The 20399-nt window shown below is 35.0% G+C and overlaps 1 protein-coding gene across 19 annotated transcripts in view; it reads right to left on the bottom strand.

Moving 5' to 3' along the window:
• CLOCK (clock circadian regulator) overlaps positions 1 to 20399 on the bottom strand; it is a 66621-nt gene that overhangs the window by 12577 nt on the left and 33645 nt on the right. For 18 of the 19 annotated variants that reach the window (XR_011325872.1, XM_069790004.1, XM_069789952.1 and 15 more), the window contains 13 exons: positions 19552 to 19611; positions 18986 to 19134; positions 14794 to 14885; positions 13223 to 13312; positions 11603 to 11723; positions 10314 to 10427; positions 7613 to 7731; positions 3674 to 3756; positions 3344 to 3450; positions 2548 to 2695; positions 2255 to 2330; positions 1207 to 1348; positions 692 to 792 (listed from right to left, as the gene is read on the bottom strand). Coding sequence is in view for 18 of the 19 variants with exons in the window: in XM_069790004.1 (XP_069646105.1) it covers positions 692 to 792; positions 1207 to 1348; positions 2255 to 2330; positions 2548 to 2695; positions 3344 to 3450; positions 3674 to 3756; positions 7613 to 7731; positions 10314 to 10427; positions 11603 to 11723; positions 13223 to 13312; positions 14794 to 14885; positions 18986 to 19134; positions 19552 to 19611 (1402 nt within the window). In the remaining variant the exon portion in view is untranslated. Of the gene's footprint in view, positions 1 to 691; positions 793 to 1206; positions 1349 to 2254; positions 2331 to 2547; positions 2696 to 3343; positions 3451 to 3673; positions 3757 to 7612; positions 7732 to 10313; positions 10428 to 11602; positions 11724 to 13222; positions 13313 to 14793; positions 14886 to 18985; positions 19135 to 19551; positions 19612 to 20399 lie in introns of those variants that run through there. The other variant, XM_069790012.1, reaches the window with a different exon arrangement.

The raw sequence follows: 20399 nt of genomic DNA, 5'->3' as shown, positions 1-20399 counted from the left end.
TATAAAAGCAGTAGGTATAAACCAGGAAAAACAGGAAATTACAATGACAACTGTTTTAAAAGTCTTATTTGTAGTAAGGGAAAAACTTTTTCAACAACTTTGGAAGTTGACACCTTTGATTTATTATTACACTAATAATTTTTAAAAATAGATATTTTAATAAGCATTCTATTTTTGAAGTGAATGTATTAGTTCAACTGGAACATGAGCACAAAGTACACAAAGCATGACATTTTCCCACATTACCAAGATTTCAGAAACTATATGAAAGTATTCACTAATATTCTTAAAAGTTGTAAATTTATATGATTTCTCTATAGGGACACACATAGCATTATGTTGGCAATTTTTTATATATATATGTATATAATTGCTTATATACATATCTACACTAAAAATGCAGAATCGTAGAAAGTTATGTGTGAGTGAAAGCAGAGATTCATACTCAAGCTTGCAAACCCTAATGCCAAAAAATACTTATATGCTTAAATATTCTATTCCCTTAAAACATAGTATACCGAAGTTGCATATTGATGATAACAATTCTGATAGTCACGTATTCCAAGTGAAACTGTTACAGTTTAAATTATGTGTTTTCAGAAGAAATAAAGCAAAGGTTATATGGATTTAATAATACACTTTAAAGGTGAATTACACTGATTAAGTACAGAATTTTTCTCTGAAGAGTTACCTGACTACTCAGAGATGATCTTCTTTGTGTAGTCTTTTCATGACCAGATAAGCTTTGCCTTGGAGGAGTGCTAGTGTCCAGTGTCATTTTAGTCGGTGTTGCTGACAATGTTCAGAGTTAAAACAGAAAGAGACACGTTAATAGTTATCTCAGTTCTGCAATGCAATAATCAAATCACAGGAAGCTTTTCATGAATAAAAAGAAAGCTTAAGGCTTGGACTCTTTTTTTTACCCTGACTATCCAACACTAATGCAATCTGATGGACTGAAATAGAGTGTTCTAGGGTCTGCTATTGTACTTTTAGAAGAAGTCACTTGTCATGGTTTAACATCACTATACAACCTCTGAAAATTTGAGTGGTCAGCAGATCTCTGAACCATCAAAAAGGACATTTTCATTTGCACACCTTTCATAAAATGGTGATTAACGGCTAGTTATGCATTTAGTTCAAGTAAGGAAAGAAGAGAAAGCCTTCACTAGGAAGGCAATTATATTTTCAACAGTTGGTGCTTACATGAATGATCTGATACTGCAGTATGTGAGGATTTTCGTGAACTCCTGGAGGAAGCAGAAGGTGTGGGGCTGGTATCAAACCTTTCCAATGCTTCTTTGAGACTCACTGTGTTTATGTGATTGTCAGACCCAGAGTCCTGACTCTGAAGGGACATACACAAACAACAATTATTTTATCTGATTCAGCACACAATGTACATTTCTGTTAGCAAATATCTAAGACCATGCTGTGTCTAATTAACCCCCTTACACAGGTGACTGCAGAAGTAGTGGCCTGTTTTGTATCTGTAAGCTCAGTTTCCACTTGTGGCTTTTATCCTTGGAAAAGAAACCAAACCAGAGCCATATACGCCTAGAAACCAAAATGCATGGAGACATAGGCCACAAACCGACTGCTGAGCTGACCTCCTTCTCTAGCTACTCAATTCACTCTGAACACCAGTGCAATAAGTGAACTGCTTATTCTTTTGAGAAAGGATGAGTTAATTCCACTAGAAGGAGCACTGTCAGATGAAACTTACTGAACTGCCAAGGCAAAACACAACAGAGCATCTGCACAAACTGGCTTATCTAAAACTCACTGAGCTTCCAAGAACATTAATTCAAAATGAATTTTGTATACTTCTAAGAAGTGGGACAGAGTCATACAATGAAATAGCTCCTGCTTTCCTCTTGTGAATTCCTTGAAGCCATCTTAGTGTGTTGACCTTGGTTTTTCAGATTATGGGTGCTTCCAGTAAGGAAGAAAATTTATTTATGAATCAAACTCTGCAGGAATCAGATCTTAATAAGGACTTATGGATGTTGCCATGTTATAACTACATGCACATGAACTTCTGAAAAGAGGAGGGTAAGTGTTCACGGCAGAATACAGTTAAACACCCTTCCTAGACTACTTTATCATTTTAAACAGTCATACTATTTAGAGATCAAAATAATTACTTTATCTGTAACAGGACAAAACACTTCTTGCTGCTGTGTATTTGCTTACATATTATTTTTAGTATGAAAGAAAGAAGACCTATAATTTTATTTTACAAGACACTCACTTTATCTGCTGTTATCTCTGGAAGAGACTCCTCAATACCAAGTTCTCGTCGTCTTTCTGCTCTAACTTCTGCATAACTAGAAGAACAAACCAAATGTGACTGCTATGTTCTTGGATGATTTAAAAACATACCTCAAAACCCAAACTTCTCAGAGATACCTTGCTTACAAATATCTCAGAAAGTTTTCCAATGACTCTTTAAACTGCTATGATTTCTCTACCTTCAAAAAGACCAGCAATACGGCTCCCATGCCAATAGATTTTCTCTAATATAGATTTTTAAAAATAACTTACCTTACAACAGTGTGCGTACAGACAATAAACTCTGGCCTGGAATTCCACTGGTGATACGTGATATAGTAATGTGTTTGCAGCCAAATCCATTGTTGTCCCTTTGTAAGGAATCTGTAGTAACATGACTTCCCTTTCCCATATTGCATTACTATAAAAGTGAAGAATAAAGTTGACTGTCTTTCCAGTCTGTAAATATTACAGTTACATAATAAACATTATTTCCCAGCTTCATATGGCCCAAAATCATGTCTAAATTCAGTATTATGACAATGACTAAGAACAGGTTTACAACTGTAGCTTTCTACCAAAAAAATTTTACACCGCATTTTTCAGAGAACTGCAGAACTCAAACTTCCATTTTTGTGGTTTTTTTTTTTTACATACTGTGAAAAATTTATGTGCAAAAAATTTAAATACAGCTTTATAAAGAAAACCACAGTTGAACAGAAAGCTTATTCAATTACATGTTTAAACAATTTTTGCATTTATTAAACATCACAGAGCCTTTTAAATGCTATTGGAAGAACTAGAGAAGTATTAGTCATAGTGCTGTGCACTCCAATTTACCACAATGAAAACTTTAAATTATAAGACAAAGTTAAATCTGTTTTGTAGGTCTGTATCAAAAGAAAAAAGATTAAGATCAGCAGTGCAATTATGTCAAATGAATGGGAGCAAAGACACTTCAGTCAAATATAGCACAAAATTTCACTACAACAATTGTACATTTTAACAAACTTTAAACTGAATATCTATAAAGCAAACTTGCTCATTTTAGCAACTTAGTTGTACTCACAATGCTCGTGACATTTTGCCAGATTATCTAGATCATCCACATGATAATAATCATAGCCTGATGTTCCCAAAACTTCAAAAGGAAGATAACCTATTATCGGAGGTGCCCTAATTAATACAAAAATTAATGTCACTTTATTTTCACACAAAAATCCCAAACAAAATTATTTCATTATATACATTTTCTTGTTTACAGTATGTGCTCTGAAAAAAATTAAAAATTAAACCCAACACAAGCTATGAGTAGTTAATGCTGATTGGTGGACTCTAAATATTATAGCCACCACTGTGATTCAGCTACTATTGCTGCTATACATAGAAGGAATTGCACCTGTGATCCAAGAATAGGAACTTCCATTCTAAGCTATGTCTAGATGTGAACTCTTCATTGGGTTCTTCAACAGTGCACATTTCCTAAAAAGTAAAAAAATAAAAATCTCTCTCAAAACTGCTCTATTCTAATTCATAAGCTCTTCTGAAATTCAGACTTACCTAAAGTTAGTAGATAACTTCACAATAGTTATAATGTTATTTTTAGACAGCTTCATTGTTTTTGCTTGTTTAGATGCATAGTACTGAGGTAGAATCTAATCTCAGCTGTGCCAGACTGACACTCACTTCATTTAAATGGAACAACCCTGGCATGAGATTAAACTCAAGCTCAGTATCTACAAACACTGTAGTATAAGCAGAAATCAATAGTTCCTGCAGTTACGCTTTTAACTTGCAACAAGCAAAAGAAGAGATGAAACACTCCCACCAGACACTCTGATTACAGTATATGCTTATAATGGGTAAAAACCAACATTAGCAAGATGGTCACATTATTTTGAGTTTAGGAGCAGGATTCTTCCTTTTAGTGAATACAGAGTACTCTAAATCACTTTGGCTTGAGGGCACAAACATGTACTACAAATAACACACAGTTCTTATGTTTAGAACTCATGAAAAGTAAGAGAATGATTTTTTTTCCACTATTACAACAACTCCTCAAGGTATTCTGTACATCGTTTTAAATGTATTCCACTCAGACATATGTGCAATCAGTGCATGTCAGTCAATTTCTATTATCCCCTTCCAGAGAGGTAAAGATGCCCTGCCAAGTACTGTGCCTCATGCTGAGACAGTGACGGAGCTAAGTACCCCAAGCCAGTTGTTTCTTTTGCAAACTCCTCTAGTACTGCCTTACAAGAAGGAAGATGGATGATGGAATACATGCATACATACAAATACACCCCTCAAGAATGACAATAAAATTAGAGATCAGTAAATCTTTCTTTTCTGGACACCTGCACATTTGTCACACTTGTAGGAGCTTGCAATAGTATTCCCATTGCCAGGAACACAGTAGAATCTATTGATGATTGGATACCACAACACTTTCCTAAAGACTACAATATGGAAGCCGCTGCTGCACTGACATTGTATTCATGACACACGTGGACAGATGAGCACACTGCTGCTCTGCAAACATCTGTAACTAAAATAGTCCTGTGGAAAAATACTGTAGAAGACTAACTGTTGTTCCTACAAAGGGACCACCTTCTTTTCATACTTTCAGGTTATAATACAGAGAGTTTAAGTGGATATTTTGCAGTTCTTTAGATAGATATTTCTAAGTTTTCTTTCTATGAAAGAAAAAAGTGAACATATCTAGGTAATGTTCTTTCCTCACCTGCATCAGTGTAAAATCTAAAGACAGTGACTAGAAAGTATGACAGAGGTAATGAACAAAATCACTCTGGGCACAAATTTATGACTCTTGGTGTGACTTCCAGTTAGCAAGACTTAACCTCCAAAACTGAAAACTACCCCTAAAACCCAAAGCTCATCTAATTTCCTAAGATTACAGCATTTAATAAAGCACCACTCATAGCAAAATAAAAGAAATGACAGAGTAAGTGTATAGCCCTGAGCTATGCTTTTGATTTGTTGTTTCTTTTAATGTAATTATTTTGGCACAAGTCAAAACAAAAGTAAAAATAACTTCAAGTGCAGGCAGTAAAATCACAGTAAAAACATCATTGTTAGAGAGGAGCTCACAGCAGGTTAGTATCTGATTACTCAATGCATTTATATTAATATTTGCAGATATTCCACTGTAAAATACCCCTGGATAGAAGCTATCTTGTTCAACAAGGCATCTTGTTGAAGTTGTCAACAAGGCATCTAGAAAAGAAAGGACTTTCATTTGTAACAAAAAGTATTCTGGTAGAATACATTTGGGTGGATTAATCTTGTCACCTTGATAGGATTCAATCATTTACCAGTCAAAATGCAAGACAAATGTTTTAAAGAATGCGTAGAGCCAAATCCTTCACTGGGGGGCAAAATTTGTGGCATATTTTGTTACAAAAGTGGTGGGTCATATACAGAAAATAAAACCTTGAACTTTCAGAGTTTATTCTCATAAATACTATGGCTTTCTTCAAAAGCACTGTATATCCTTGAGAAATTACATTCTAGGTTAAAAAAAAAATCCAGAACCATATACCATCTGAAATAAAGAGAAAAAGTGGCAGATGAGCAGGCAGGTTCTACCTTAAATAAGGCAATCCAGTACTAAAATATACATCTTATTACTGGCTGCATCACACATCTGTTAGTAAAGTTACTGGGCTGGTAAAGTTCCTGATATAACACTTATTTGCTAGACTCAATAACAACAGAAGTTATCAAAAGAATATAAACAAGTATCGTCAGGTTAAAAGTCTTCACAAGAAGAGCTCCCAGACGAACAGCACTAGTCAAAACCCTTGAGAGGATGTTAAAACCTCTGTAACATGAAAGCTTACTTAGGCACTAGGGGCTCAAGTTCAGGTAGAGGAATGAAACTTTGGCCAGAGTATAACCTGTAAGGCTTTCGCCCTCAGGAGACTGAGACCTGAATGATCATAAATGGATGTTCCTCAACTTCCAAATGTCTTGTTCCAGAAGTAGGAAACACAGAAGTTTTACTATAGTACATTCTAACCTGTCAGACTTTAAAAGACAAAAATATTTGCAAATCCTGCTGGGTTGGTCTTTTTTCCCCCAAGTATTTCATGAAGCAAAAATCACACATTTAACATCTCTACCAACCACCGGCATAACAGCAAGAACATTATTTAGACCCGCATGGGAAGAAAAGTGTCAGATGAATGATTTCCATGTTTCAGGAGAAATAATCAACAAACTCTCTCTGGCATGCAGTCTGGAGAGATCCAAGAGAAATAAACAACAAACTCTCTCTGGCATGCAGTCTGGAGAGATCCAATTCCTATTCAACCTGACAGAACTGAAGTAGTTTATACCATTTGTCCACAGGCTCCCTACTACACTTTCAAAGTGCCAAGTATATAGACCATGTCCTCAGAGGCTACCACCAACAATATTCAGCTTAAGACACCAGTGCATTCAACCTACAGGCAGAATATTTAAATATTCAAAGAGTTCTGCATGACAGACAGCAGCTTAACCATGTGCCGTATACGTTTCACGGCATTTCTTTACAACTGAATTGCAAGAACAAATGTTAGCTAGTAGACTATCCTGTACTTTGATTAATATATTTGTATAAAACATATAATCTGAATCACAATCACAGACTTTCCTGTACTGTATCCTGAGTATTTATTTTGACTGATTTTGGTGAGGAACAGGATTATACTTGGTAAACCACAAACTTCACACACATCCAGTTCTAAACTTGGAAAGATAGCTTCATTGTACATTAGCAGTTAAGCAAAATGTTCTCTTTAAACAACCGAGTTACTGAGTAACAGTACTGAAACAAAACAAGAGTTCTATTACAGCAAACCCAACACTCAGTTACTGACAAGTAATGTTAGCTTTCATTAAGCCCCACCAGATTTGCTTCTGTATCAAACTACAGCAAAACCATCAGCAACATGAAATTCACATCCAAGTTTCAAGTAAAACTATTAATTTCTCCAATGAAAGTGGAATCTTGATGTTATCTTTCATTTTGTTTAAGTTAAACTTGCTCAATTATATTCCTGTGGACTTCTTCTAAATTAATTTCTTGCATATTACTATTTCATATGACTATTTAGAAGTGGCATTCACTGTAACAACTTCATTTGATGCTCTGCATAACATTTAATTTATTTGTGTGTGAAGTAAGAAAAACAGACACTTTCAGTTTCATATAATAAAATTCCTTACGGTTTTCATTAATAATATTTGAAATGCTGTGTGCATTCTCTCTGAAGTTTTCCTGTTCAGAGTACATTTTAAAATGATCAAAAGTGATTTCATTTGTACATACCTTGATAAACTGGGGTGTAGCTAATCTAACTGTGGCTACAAAGCAAACTTTGTCTTCATATGAAGGCCGGTGCGATCGCTGAATAGTTCCTTCAAACCCATTGTGCGCTGAGTTGGGAACTGAGGGAAGATCGAGGAGAAGAGGTCAACACAGATTACAATATAAGCATGGAGAAAAATGGCAGTAAAAGCACAAGACAAATGGCCCAATATTTATCTAATGTGGTTTGCTTATACTTTAACATGTATTACAAAAATGCTACGTATATTATATACACATTATGCACAGGAATAGTAGTTGTACAGTAGTAATGGGAACACAACCATGAAGTAACTTTCTCAAAGAACTAAAATTACACTTAATATGATATTATTTAACAAAGCAGTTTTAAGAAACTAATAACAATTCTAATCCTTCTTGGTAACTACTAAAAATGACTGGAATACACCTTCTTCAAAAAAATCTTTAAAATTTCTCTTTTGTATCAGGTTTCGCTAACTTTTTCTTTTGAACTCTAAGGTAAGTATTTCTTTTCTAGGCTTCCATCACATTCAGACGACACAAGCTGAAGGCACACTGAGTAACAGAACAATCAAAGGCACAACAATTATGTATGTGAAAGAATCAGGACACCGAGCTGAGAACAAACCAATTCCACTTACTGAATCACAGAGATGGATGGAATCATAAGGGGGCAAAGGATGGACTATACCTCAAAACAGATTAACCTTATCTTTCATTTCCAGCAGACAGCAATTTAGTTTATCTTTACTAAGCTCTAATGATGGTGACTCCAAAATGCTGTCAGGCCCTTCCAAGCCTAACTGGTTTTAGTTCAGCTCTAGATTAGAACTTCTACTGAAGTTTCTTCATGCAATTTAAGCTTACAGCTCCTTGCTCTTCCCATCAGAAAGAAAATGGGTAATTTCCTTCCTCTTTATCTTATCCCTTCTCCTTTGATCTTCAGAGTTTATCTTGCCTTGTAAGTTATATTTTTGAATTTCTGATTGCTTTCATTGCTCAAGTCTGAAGTCTCTCCAGCTGCTTTACTTACTCCAGACAAATAGTGTCAAAAACTGGATGAGGACATATGGGTGCTAAGAATTGCAATGGGATTATTTCATGTGGCTTAGACTATATTTTAGAAAGGCTTTTGTATTTTCACAATTTGGTGATTGATCATGGTGATTTGGTCATGTTCAGTTTACATTCCACAGTAACTCCTTTTTCTAAAGGACTACTATCTAGCTGACTGTAACCTTTTCCTCTGTTAATATAGTTTGTTTTGTTCTTAGTCAATTTGTATGCTTTTTTCCCCCAAAATAATTTATTTTCTAAAATAGGGGCTGAATTCTTATCTTGTTTTTAGTGTTCTCGCATCATTTCATGACTGCAAACTACGTTCCATTATTGATAACATTAATGAAAATACTGATCAAATCCAGAAGTCCATTAAAACTTCATTTTGATGGTGAACATTAGTAACCTTTCCAACTAGTTTCTGCAGCTACTCTCCAGCAATTTCAATTAACATGTGCTAGCCTTACATGTTTGTGAGAACAGAACATGATAACTGTCAAAAGCATATTAATAAAGTCCATCATTTATTTGCGCTTCGTCCTCTTATCCACACAGTGTATTACTCTTTGGTAGAGGAAACTGAATTGATTTGATGCTATTTCTACCTGAAAAATCCACAATGGTTGCTATTCAATTCCCTGCTAGCTTCCTGAAGCTCAAATATAGTTTAGTTATTTGTTCTGGAATATTTCTCAATATTGAATTGCAACCAATCGGTCTGCAGTTTCCCAACTCCTCCTCTTTCCAAGACTGGCACCATATTTGGCCTTTTCAGGCTTGTTTCTTGTCTTTCCTATAATAGTACATACCTGCATTTGGCACTAAGACTCAACCTCTCCCCATTTTGTGAGAAAAATACTGCTATCACACAAAACCCCATAGGTTTATTTACAAAATATGTTTTTGATAATATTTTGGGGGGTGATCTTTATGAAGATCTACTACTGACCACAATGCACAACCCATTTATTTGGCTGACCAAATAAACATGCCTCTCAAGTAATTAGTCAGCACAGGCTGGCCAAACAGATTAGAGATGTAGTACAGGGGAATAATATTAGTACATAACTAATAAAAATAACTTCAATGGAAGGGAGAGGGAACTCAGTGCAGAAAACTGTACTGGCCGATCCACTTATCTGAGTGGTAACTCCTGTCAGTGAAGGCACAGAATTGAAATGACGGAGAAACCAACATTTTACTTCCCAGTTCACCGCATAATGAGAACTGCAGGTACTCAGTACCACTGATCTTCAAGTTACTTAGTCACCTTCTAAAGTATGGATTATGCTTAACTAAATTCAGGCTCTTTATTTTAAAGTGTTTGCTTAAATTTCTCTTAGATTCTTTTAAAAATATTTTACAACATACTAGTTTCTTTAATTGAAAGCATTAAGCAGAATTACTACATTTTGAATTCAAACGCGCGGAGCTGTAATACCTGATAGGCAGTTTTAATTCTTTTTCATTAAAACAATATAGAAGTAATATAACTCTGCTTCAAGCTCTTCTTTTGAAAGAGAGATTTTAGTCCACCATCAAGTGCTGTACAATGGTCCCAAGCCTGTTTAGTTGTGAAGTTGCCTAAGTATTCCACTCTAATATCGCTGAAATTACTTACCGTTATTCAAACACTTGAAATTTCCTATAAACTTTACATATTCGTATGTAGGTTGCTCTTTTGGATCTATTGTTCCTCGCAGCATATGGCAACAGAATTCTAGTTGATTCTTTGCTGAGAAAAGAATAAACAAATTAATAGCCTACATGCTTGATGAAGCGCACAGGCAACATGAAATGGAAAGCAGGAATAATTAAGCTGCATACTTATTGAGATACTGTAAGTGTTGTGATTGCAAATGGCTACAGCCTCTGCTTTTAACCAGCGCAATATTAACTAACCTAAAGAAAACAACTCCTTTAGAATTCATGCATGAAGGGCTTGAATGCTAATGACATAGAAAACCCCTGAAAACTAGAGCTATTTTAAAGAAGCAGCTGCTCTAAACTTAATAAAGTATGCACTTCCAAAACCCATTAGGCTGCTACGGTTTTATTCTTGCCAACTGCTACAACTGTCTAAATGGAAGCTGTATAAACAAGATGAACATTTCTAATACGTGGGTAAGTCATAGAGCGAAATGCAATGCAACGCTCAAAATTTTACTCTTCAGGCGGGGGGGGGAACACAAAAAAGTGCTTCTGTTCTTCAGAGGTCACCCATATGTTTCTGCTTAAATAACACTGGAAGAAAGGAACTGATTACATGTGATACAAAGCAGATTATTTTTAATACAACTACTGTACTGGTTTCACCTGGGATAGACTTAAATTTTCTTCATAGCAGCTCATATGGTGCTGTGTTTTGGATTTGGAACAGCATTGATAACACAGTCCAACCTAAATGATTCTATGATTCTATGTTTTAGCTATTGGTGAGCAATGCTTACATAGTGCAAAGCCTTTTCTGCTTCTCATGCTGCCCCACCAGTGAGTAGGCTTGTGGTGCACAAGAAGCTGGGAGGGGACACAGCTGGGACAGTTGACCTAAGGCATATCCCATTCCATACAACATTGTGCTCGGCAATAAAAGCTGGGGAAAGGAGGAGGAAGGGGGAGACATTTGTGCTTATGGCATTTGTCTTCCCAAGTAACCATTACACATGATGAAGCCCTGCTTTCCTTTAAATGGCTAAACACCTGCCTGCCAATAGGAAATAGCAAATTAATTCCTTATTTCACTTTGCTTGTGCACACGGTTTTGCTTTATCTATTAAACCGTCTTTATCTCAACCCACAAGTTTTCTCACTTTTACCCTTCTGATTCTTCCCCATCCCACTGAGGGGAGTGAGCAAGCAGCTGTGTGGTGCTTAGTTGCCTACCAGGGTTAACCCGCAATAACTACTTACATTTTAAGTATTCTGGTGTCAATGAATCACTTTCCAGCAGATGAGTAGACAATATTTTATAAATTTCTGAATGTTCCCCCTCTGGGATAAAATTAAATACACTCTGATCCACAAGATCAGACTGAAAGAAAAAGATTTAATAAGCATTAAACTAATGCAAGACATACAATGTCACAAAGCCTGCTACTCTAATGTAAAACAATTTCACACTTCAGAAGAACATTACCGACTCAACAAAGCCACCTGCTGGAATACACATGAACATTTTGCAAGGAAAAAATCTCACTTTGATCTGTCTTAATTTTGACACTGCAAACCATTTAATGAAAAACACCATGAATGCAGCAGATATACATACACGTTGAGGTACAATGGAGCTTGTATTAACCTCCCTGGGATGCAACAATTTAATTAGAAATTATATTAAAGCATTTTAATTAGAAATTATAGGGTGTTGTTCTATGGCACTGTAACCTGTCGGTGGCATCCAATACATTGAAATGATACCTTGGAACAAAAGACAGCCCCTCCCTACAGCATATAGTTTATTATGTTACCAATAAATATATCCAGTTGCAATTGATTTTATGAATACATATTATTAGTTCTGCAACTATGTAAACAAAACTGGGAACAACAGAGATGAATGCAATAAAATTGAACAACTAAACAACTGATCATATGCATAAATGCATTTGATTAAGTATTCAGAAAAGAGGGATCACAGAATGTATGTTTAGAATATATAAACACACCTAAAAGCAAAAAAAAAATGTGCCTCTGAGAACTTGGGAAATTATACTCTTAAAAAAAAAAAATTTTAAAAAATCACAATTACCTGTACATTTTTCAAAATTCTCAGGCTGACACCATGCATACCTTAGGGGAATTTGTGTTTTGCAGAATCATTTTTTAAATATGCCACTCCAAGTTTTACAAAATACTCTTATCACAGTAAGATGACTAGCTTTCAACAATAACTTGTCTGTCTCTTCTAGAAAAAAAACTGTTTCACTCATCAATTGTTTGCACTTTTGAGTACTAATTTGCCTCATTTCAGAATAACATTATTCACAAGTAACTTTAAAAACCAGAATGTTAAAATTTACCAGTGAGCAATACCACCAAGATTAAGGATGAATGAATGTGGTAAAACCCAAAGTATATACCTAGCTTAAAAAGCAGAACCAGCAGTAATGTACTTCTTATAAGAGTTCTTTGGCAAGAAAGGAGTAAAAAAGTAGTTTAAAAAAATTACAAGGATATAGCTCCTTAGCAATACTCTTGTGACTCATGCAGAGGCTGTGATAGGTGTGAACTCGAAAGGGTCTCCTGCAGTCAACTGTGTTATTTCAGTTGCGTTGAAGAGAAACTGATGCTAGTCTGACACTTCATAATCCTGCTTATCAGAGTGCTGACTGCATTCTGTATTTCCAAAGGAAATGTTTAATATAGGAGACAGACCAGTAGGAAGGAGTTGTGCTAAAGAAAAAGCAGAAGTATTAAAACAAAGAATATATCTGTTCTATAATGCTGAAAAGGCTAATGATTAATTAGTACTCATAGCAGAACACCATCCATAGACAAACTGATCTGTTACTGAAAGCAATTTGTACTTACTGGCAAATGTTCAAGTAAGGGAGTTATACTTTCAGACACATATATTATATTTCCATCTGTCATAATTGCTAAAAAAAAACCATCAAGAGCCTGAAATTAAACATAATGGGCAGTTAAATAAAAAGAAACAGAGAATATTAAAAATGTTAAGCTATATTCAACATGGAAAATAATTTAGACCAATTTTCGTTTAGTTGATTATAAAAATGAGAATGCCTTTCACTACTAAAACTTCTTAGTGTTGCTTTTACACTACAAGCATTACAATTCCCATACTGTTCTGTTCTTAAATAATCTGTGGTTTCAGAAGCAAGTCCATACACAGCTAGCCACTGTTTCCCCCCATCTCCCACTCTGCCTGCCTGTTATTTTTAATTCCATCATAATTTTAAACATCAGAAAACTCAGAAAAATAAGCTAGACACAAAAGCAAGAAGACATGGAAAAACTAAGAGAAGAACAAATAAAAGAGGTGGTGAAATCAATAAATTTTGGTATTTAAAATCTCAATATTCCCAATCTCAATAAAAGAAACTTGTAGCAAGATTTTATTGAGACTTTAAAACTGTGAGATAGTTCTGATTGCCTTATCTTCTACTTAACTCAAACTTATTTCCACTGAACATAACACAACTATCTTTTAGTTGAATGCTACCAAACATGAAAGCATGACAGAACTGTATTTCTAAATAGGAAATTTTAAGGCTCACATCTTTGAAAAAAGTTGTTATATCATATTGTTCTAGGTTTACAGTCACTAGTTGCAGACACGTATTTTGTAAGAGGACTTGAGAAACACCAAAAACAGCTACAAAAAAGCTTGAAAAACAGAAGCAACTACTTCACTAACTTGTTGGAAAAAATATGCAAATTCACCCCAGAGGATTTTTTATTATTTTTTTTTTTAAATACAGAAAATCAGAACTTTTTACTTTTTAAATCCATGCCTCAAAGAAAAGGTTTAACTATGGAATGAAAATAAAAAGTGCTTGTTCATTTACTTTAATATTTTTCATTTAACTAATATTAGAAATTGTTTCACTAACAAGATACAAATGACTTATCCTGATTTCCAAGGAAATGATAGCTTATACTGAAAGCTTATTTCTAGTAGTAATCCAACTATTCACATAATCTTCTTTAGCAAAGTAACGCTTACACACCATTTTCGTAAAGTGTATTAAGCAGAGAAATGAAACACTTTATTGCTCACATTACATGGATGTGTTGAGCCTTTTTTATAATTAAGATTTTAATTTATGCATAACTTTAACTAGTACCTTCCTTACATTGATAATTTAAAATATCCACTTTACTTTGACAGTAAATATGTTCATTTGTGGACTTGCTCTATTGTAATGTTTTACATAACTGAAAATGCAGTTAGAAGAAAAAACTGGTTTGCGTTACACTGCATACATAGGGATTTTGGCTGTTTATCTTAATGAAAACGTATAGTTACAATTAAAATATGAAAATAAAAAGTTATGTCATCAAACTGAAAAACTTCATCATGGAATGACTACCACTGAGGAAATATTCAACTCCCAGAAAAAACAGAAATAATATACCTCCAACATTAACTGTGTGAACTCTTCATTACTAAGGAATGTCGGTTTCCAGTCCTGTCGAATCTCACTGGCATCTGATTGTGCAGTAATTTCTACAATCAAACATATATACAATATAAAGATTTATACTTTCAAAAGCCGTTATTTTCCCACTAAGCTACGTATACACAGTAGGAAATAGCAGAAGGTTCTCTAGTCCCCTCTGTTTTTCACTCATTACATATAGATATTATTCCTTAAAAAGAAAATGTCTTCTCCTCTATTTCATAATTAGATTTGTCTTCTCTTTCCTTCTACCAGTTTGTGCTACAGTCCTGCCAGACTTCAAGGTAATGCTGAAGTTAATGACAGTAAGTAATACATTTTGACAATGGAAAAATACTCTTTCCTCTGAAATTATAATAAAATGTTTTATTGAGAGTGTTGTTTTCAAAGATTTAGAAAGCCAAAATTCCTGATCAGTTTAGGTCATTAAAACACCTGATCCTCAAGTATCTTGGCCAATCCTGGTCATTCTAACCTTTGCACTAAAAATTGTCACTGTCTCTTCTTCCCACTCTTTTCTGTAGAGAAATAAGGTTATAGTAAAAAAAGAGTAGTTTTTCAACAAAGACTGTTAAGAGCTATATGACAGACTCCACTGCAAAATTACTGTCTGATTTTGTACACAGAGACAAATTCTGAACAGAGATTCCTGTAGGACTTAAGAGAAATACACAGATTAACTTCCAATACAGAGGTGAGAGAAACAACAGCTAAGCAAAACCAGACCCCAGGTTCTGAAAGCTGATGCTTCCTTATCAACTGATAACTGAAACAACAAGAAGCAAGACAGCGTAGTACTTCAGTTTTCATGAGTAACAAAGGCATTACAGAAGTACTGGTTGTAAGAACAACCTTGAACAAGTAATTGTGAATCAAGTATTTTAGACAAATCGAAAGAACCAAACCATGTCTTTAAGGCTTTTGCTTTCTAAAGGACAAGTCTGTACAAAGGCCGTAAGCTAGTTTGTTAGTTCAGATGGCTCAAAGAGCACAGAAAACCCAGAACTGAGTTAAATATGCAAAGGGCTGGAACAGTTCAGAATTTTGGTTCCCAGACTGAAGGGGGAAAACTTTACAAAAGAGATTTAGACTTAACTAAAAGAAGAGTAAACAACAGCAATGTCATGCAAGAAACTGGTAAGAAGTGGAGAGCTGCAAGGAGATGGGAAAAAAAAAAAAATCAACAAATAAGATGGACCACAATTTCCAATGATCAGATCTCACAAAAGACATAAATTGATCAGGCTTTTGCTATCTGTTTTGAAATGGCATCACAAAGCAGCAAGAGTGGGCTGGAGAATAAGGATAACCTAAGTATAACCCCAAATCCAACTTTTCAGTCAGAACAAATGTATTGAACACTGAGGGGTAAGTCAAAGGACACAGAAATAAGTCACTCTGGCTTCTGCAGTAGAAAGGATTTATACTAAATAAAAGCTGAAGTTCATGCCTTTAACAAACCATTCTGAATTGTCTTATCACAAACACAGGTGTTCTTTTACATTTCCCATCATTAGAACAGCAAGTATGATATTGGAAAACAGAGCCAAAGTAACATGGAAAGAACTTGTTTCACTTGGTAACTTCAGAGAAATGCCTAAAAATTTTGGCAGAAGGTTGTATTCAAAGATAAATGGCACTGAGGTCACGTTCCTGAGCTAAATACCAGACAGAGAAGCATAACCAAACTTGCACATTAAACTCCAGTCTTCAAATCCTGGATCTGAAGCAACTCTGCATCAGCACTGAGCATCCTCAAAAAAACTGCCAGCTGGGCCAAGATCTGTAGCATTTATCTGTGGGTTGTATGACTATCAGTCTGCTGGTTGTAATTATAAGCAACAAAATTCTTCAGTATTTCATCATTTTCAAAAATTTCTTGTTTACAAATTCAAAGGAAGATGGTAGGCAGTATTAGGTAGCCAAGGAGAAGCTCTCAGTAATATAATTTCAGTGTGTTTAGCCTGCTGTTTTTTCCCAATGAGAAACAGAATCCACACTGGCCAATAACCAGCTCAGATAGTTCATCTGGAGCTGCTGCCAGAGTACCAAGCCTGGCCAATGTGGAAATGGTCCAGAAAGAACCAGAAGCAATGCAGTTAATCCAAACCTGGTGGCTGAACACAGTAGGATTTTCAACAATAAAGCAGCTAATCAGTGCTGAACAGTTCATTTATTGCTAGGGTCACTCTGCTTTATTGTAACAGATCCAAGCACCTCAGGAGACAAAATATGCTTCTGACCTTTGCCAACGTTTTGTCCAAAATACTTTCATGTAAACCAGTGCAGAGCAGTGCTAGTAAGCGCTGGCAGCCAGAGCCTTAGAGACCTTAATATGATATGTGCAGTCACACAAAGCTGCACTCTGCCCCACCAGCTGAAGGAAAAAAGCACCATGCCCTAAAAAGCATCCATCTCCAGAGCTGCTTTCCCCGCTTTATCCTAAAAAAATAAAATAAAAAAAATAATTTAAAAAAATAATCTCAGAAAGCACTTTGAAGAAAAAAGTATGTCTGGTGCTGCTGACTGGCTGACACGTGTTCATTCTACACTCTATATTTTATGATAAGAATCATCAATACAAGATAAAGTGATTTTGGAACAGAACCAATTTTCACAAAGGCCTCAGAATCTGCAGAACTTTTACAGAAAAGGAGCCTTCATACCGCTTTTCTTTTTGAGACAAATGTGTCTCAGAGAATTAAAACAGCATAATAAATATTTAATTGGCAAAAAAACCCCAAATCTATGAATTCTGACACAAATTATTCCCCTCTCCCTTTCCATTTTAATTGTTATGTTTACCCTTTTAATGGCACTATTCAGTACACATCTAGTGCACTTGAACCATAACACTAACGGAAGAGACACGCTAGGGCATGGAAAAATATTTATCAGACCTTAAAATACCTTAAATTGACACACATACTGTTTATAAATACATACCTATTCATCCACTCCACAACTTTACTTATTTTATTTTATAACCTTATAGCTGCTTCTTTTGTCCCTACTGCTTTCTAGTTAGTATGCATGCCCAGAAATTACTCGGGGAACTGGGTTAACTAGCAAAAGAGTTCATTTTCCTGAATTTTAATCTTGTTTTTGGCAGCATGAACCGCAAGGTGCCATATTAAGAACAAGTGTAGGAGCAGGAACAGGCATTTTTTTATGTACATAAATATCAAACAGCCATAAATAAGTGTACGCTTGGTGGAAGAATTTTTTTGTGACAGAAATAACTGTAATGAACTTCAGTACAACATATCTGGGTATATCCCACCATCAGCTGATGCAAACAACCAGAGAAACAAAACATAGCAAGGATGTTCAAAGACATTCATTGTTTTGACATTTCACATGACGGTTTACAAAATGACAAACACACACTCATTGGCTTATATATCAGTGGGTAGGTCTTGAAAATTAGAAAGTTCAGCTAAAAGTATTTGTAGATTTTCTGGGGTTTTTTTCCAGCTAAAAGGAAAAAAGAAAATGCCCATGCTCCTGGTCTGTATGCCCACTGCATGTCACCCATTAACACTGGCTAGAGACCACAATGCCCCATTGTCTTATCATCTTCGTTAAAGCAGCCAGTTGTGTAGATACCCGACACGAAGAGCAGGAGCATCAACTTCCCTTGGACTAGCTTTTTCAGTGATTTATCTTGCTTTACGTGGACCTTGGAGGGACAAACCAGTTCAAACCAGTCTTATCTAAATATCAAAATAAGTACTTCCAGCAAGTACTTCCACGGAAACGAATTGGCAGTTTTCCTCTGAAGCAAAACTTTGACAACTTGTGCCTTATGAAGCAACTATATTCTAAAGGTCTCCGTTGGTCCAGAACTAAAAACTTCAAGGTTATTTAAAAAATAAATGCTTCTCTTTATGAAAAAGACTTCTTTGACAACTATGGGACAAAAAAAAAAATTAGTACTGGCTTTTGCAAAATATTAGCAAAAACATAGTTATATCTCTGCTACCTAAATTATTATTGTAAGAATGTCTTTCCTCAGGAGCTCTTTACATTTTTTTGACAATTTCCTTAAAGGAGCTGCAAAATGGTTAATGTTTTATGTACTAAGTGAATATTGTTTAAAAAATTAAGAATTCACAAATATTTTTTTATTGTTACAAATAATTACCTTTGTGCTTCCGTAAAAAGTCAATGCTCTTCTGCAGTACAGTGGATTTATCCATCTTCCGAGCATTACCTGGAAGCATGGAACCCAGCTCTTTGATAAGTACATTAAACTGATCTCGCCGTTTCTTTTCAGACTTGTTTCTAGACACTCTGAAAAACAAAGTAGAAAATCTTTTATAACAACTTTTATATAAACTTTCTTATAATAAGCTGCATACTACTGGCAGGTTCCCGATGCAAACAGCCCCTTAAGAATTTCTGCTGTGAGAACTGTCACAAAAACACCTACTGTATATCTCAGACAGCATTTTTGAAGAGTGGCTTCCTCCTTCTCACAGAGGTGTGAAGCTAAGCCTTTGGAATAAAGCACCCTTTTACAAAAATACAAATAATTGAACCACAGTTATAAATACACAACATATCTGAAGAATAACAGTAAAAGAAATGCTGCTGAGTAATATGGTTATTTATAAAAGAATCACATTTTTATTGTTTAGAAATGACCCTAGTAAGTTTAAGTGTACAAGCACAGGACATTTCTTAGCTTTAAATAACTTAAAAACTTACCTTTTTGCTTTATCTTTGTCATCTTCTTCCACCAGCCCATCAAAAATGCTTCCATCATTTCTGAAAGAAACAAACAGAAATAAATGTTGGAGTGCAAAATTTCTCTCATGGAGTCCAATCACGATGGGGTGGGAGCTCATTATTTATCATCTCTGTTACATCAAGAAACCAAAGCACTGTTTTACTGTGATGTCTCACAAGGACCATCATCAATAACCTGAAACTAAGTCTGCTATAAGTTCTCCTTGTAGGATGGTTACTAAAGAGAAGGCAAAAACCCTTAAACTTCTGACACAACTCAAAGGATTTTCAGACTATTTCTAGTAAGAACTTACAACCCTATGCAAACACTTAATTTTGTTTTTCTGTCTTCTTGATTATTTGCATTACCTTATCCTTTTGAAAACATGGGAGAGGGCATATATAATTTATTTTTACTTATTGGCAACTTCTATTCCAATTATCGGAAACATTTAGTAAGAAAGCACATAGTACATAGTAAGAAAGCACATTTTTCTTAAATACTGAAGCACTATTAATGGAAGAGAGCTGAGGAATATGCTATACTTTATCCACATACATAATTTTATAGATACGTATTAATATCAACATCAAACAGTAACAGTAATTATTCATTATATTTGCTTTCTCACCAAATATCACATAACTTCTCCTCAGCTGGACAACTGTCCATGTACTGCTAAAGAGGTATTAAAATATCAAAATAAGGACATGTTTTCCTTTGAAGATGCCTCAGTATACTTTATACAACACCTCTGTTCCATTTCCTTTTTTTAAAAAGTCAAGTCAAAACTGTTCTTCTGTTTTCCAAAACTGCTGTATAATGG

Source organism: Haliaeetus albicilla, chromosome 1 (assembly GCF_947461875.1).
Source record: "Haliaeetus albicilla chromosome 1, bHalAlb1.1, whole genome shotgun sequence".
In the NCBI taxonomy this organism is placed as follows: Eukaryota; Metazoa; Chordata; class Aves; order Accipitriformes; family Accipitridae; genus Haliaeetus; species Haliaeetus albicilla.
This window is presented reverse-complemented; position numbering and strand designations above follow the sequence as displayed.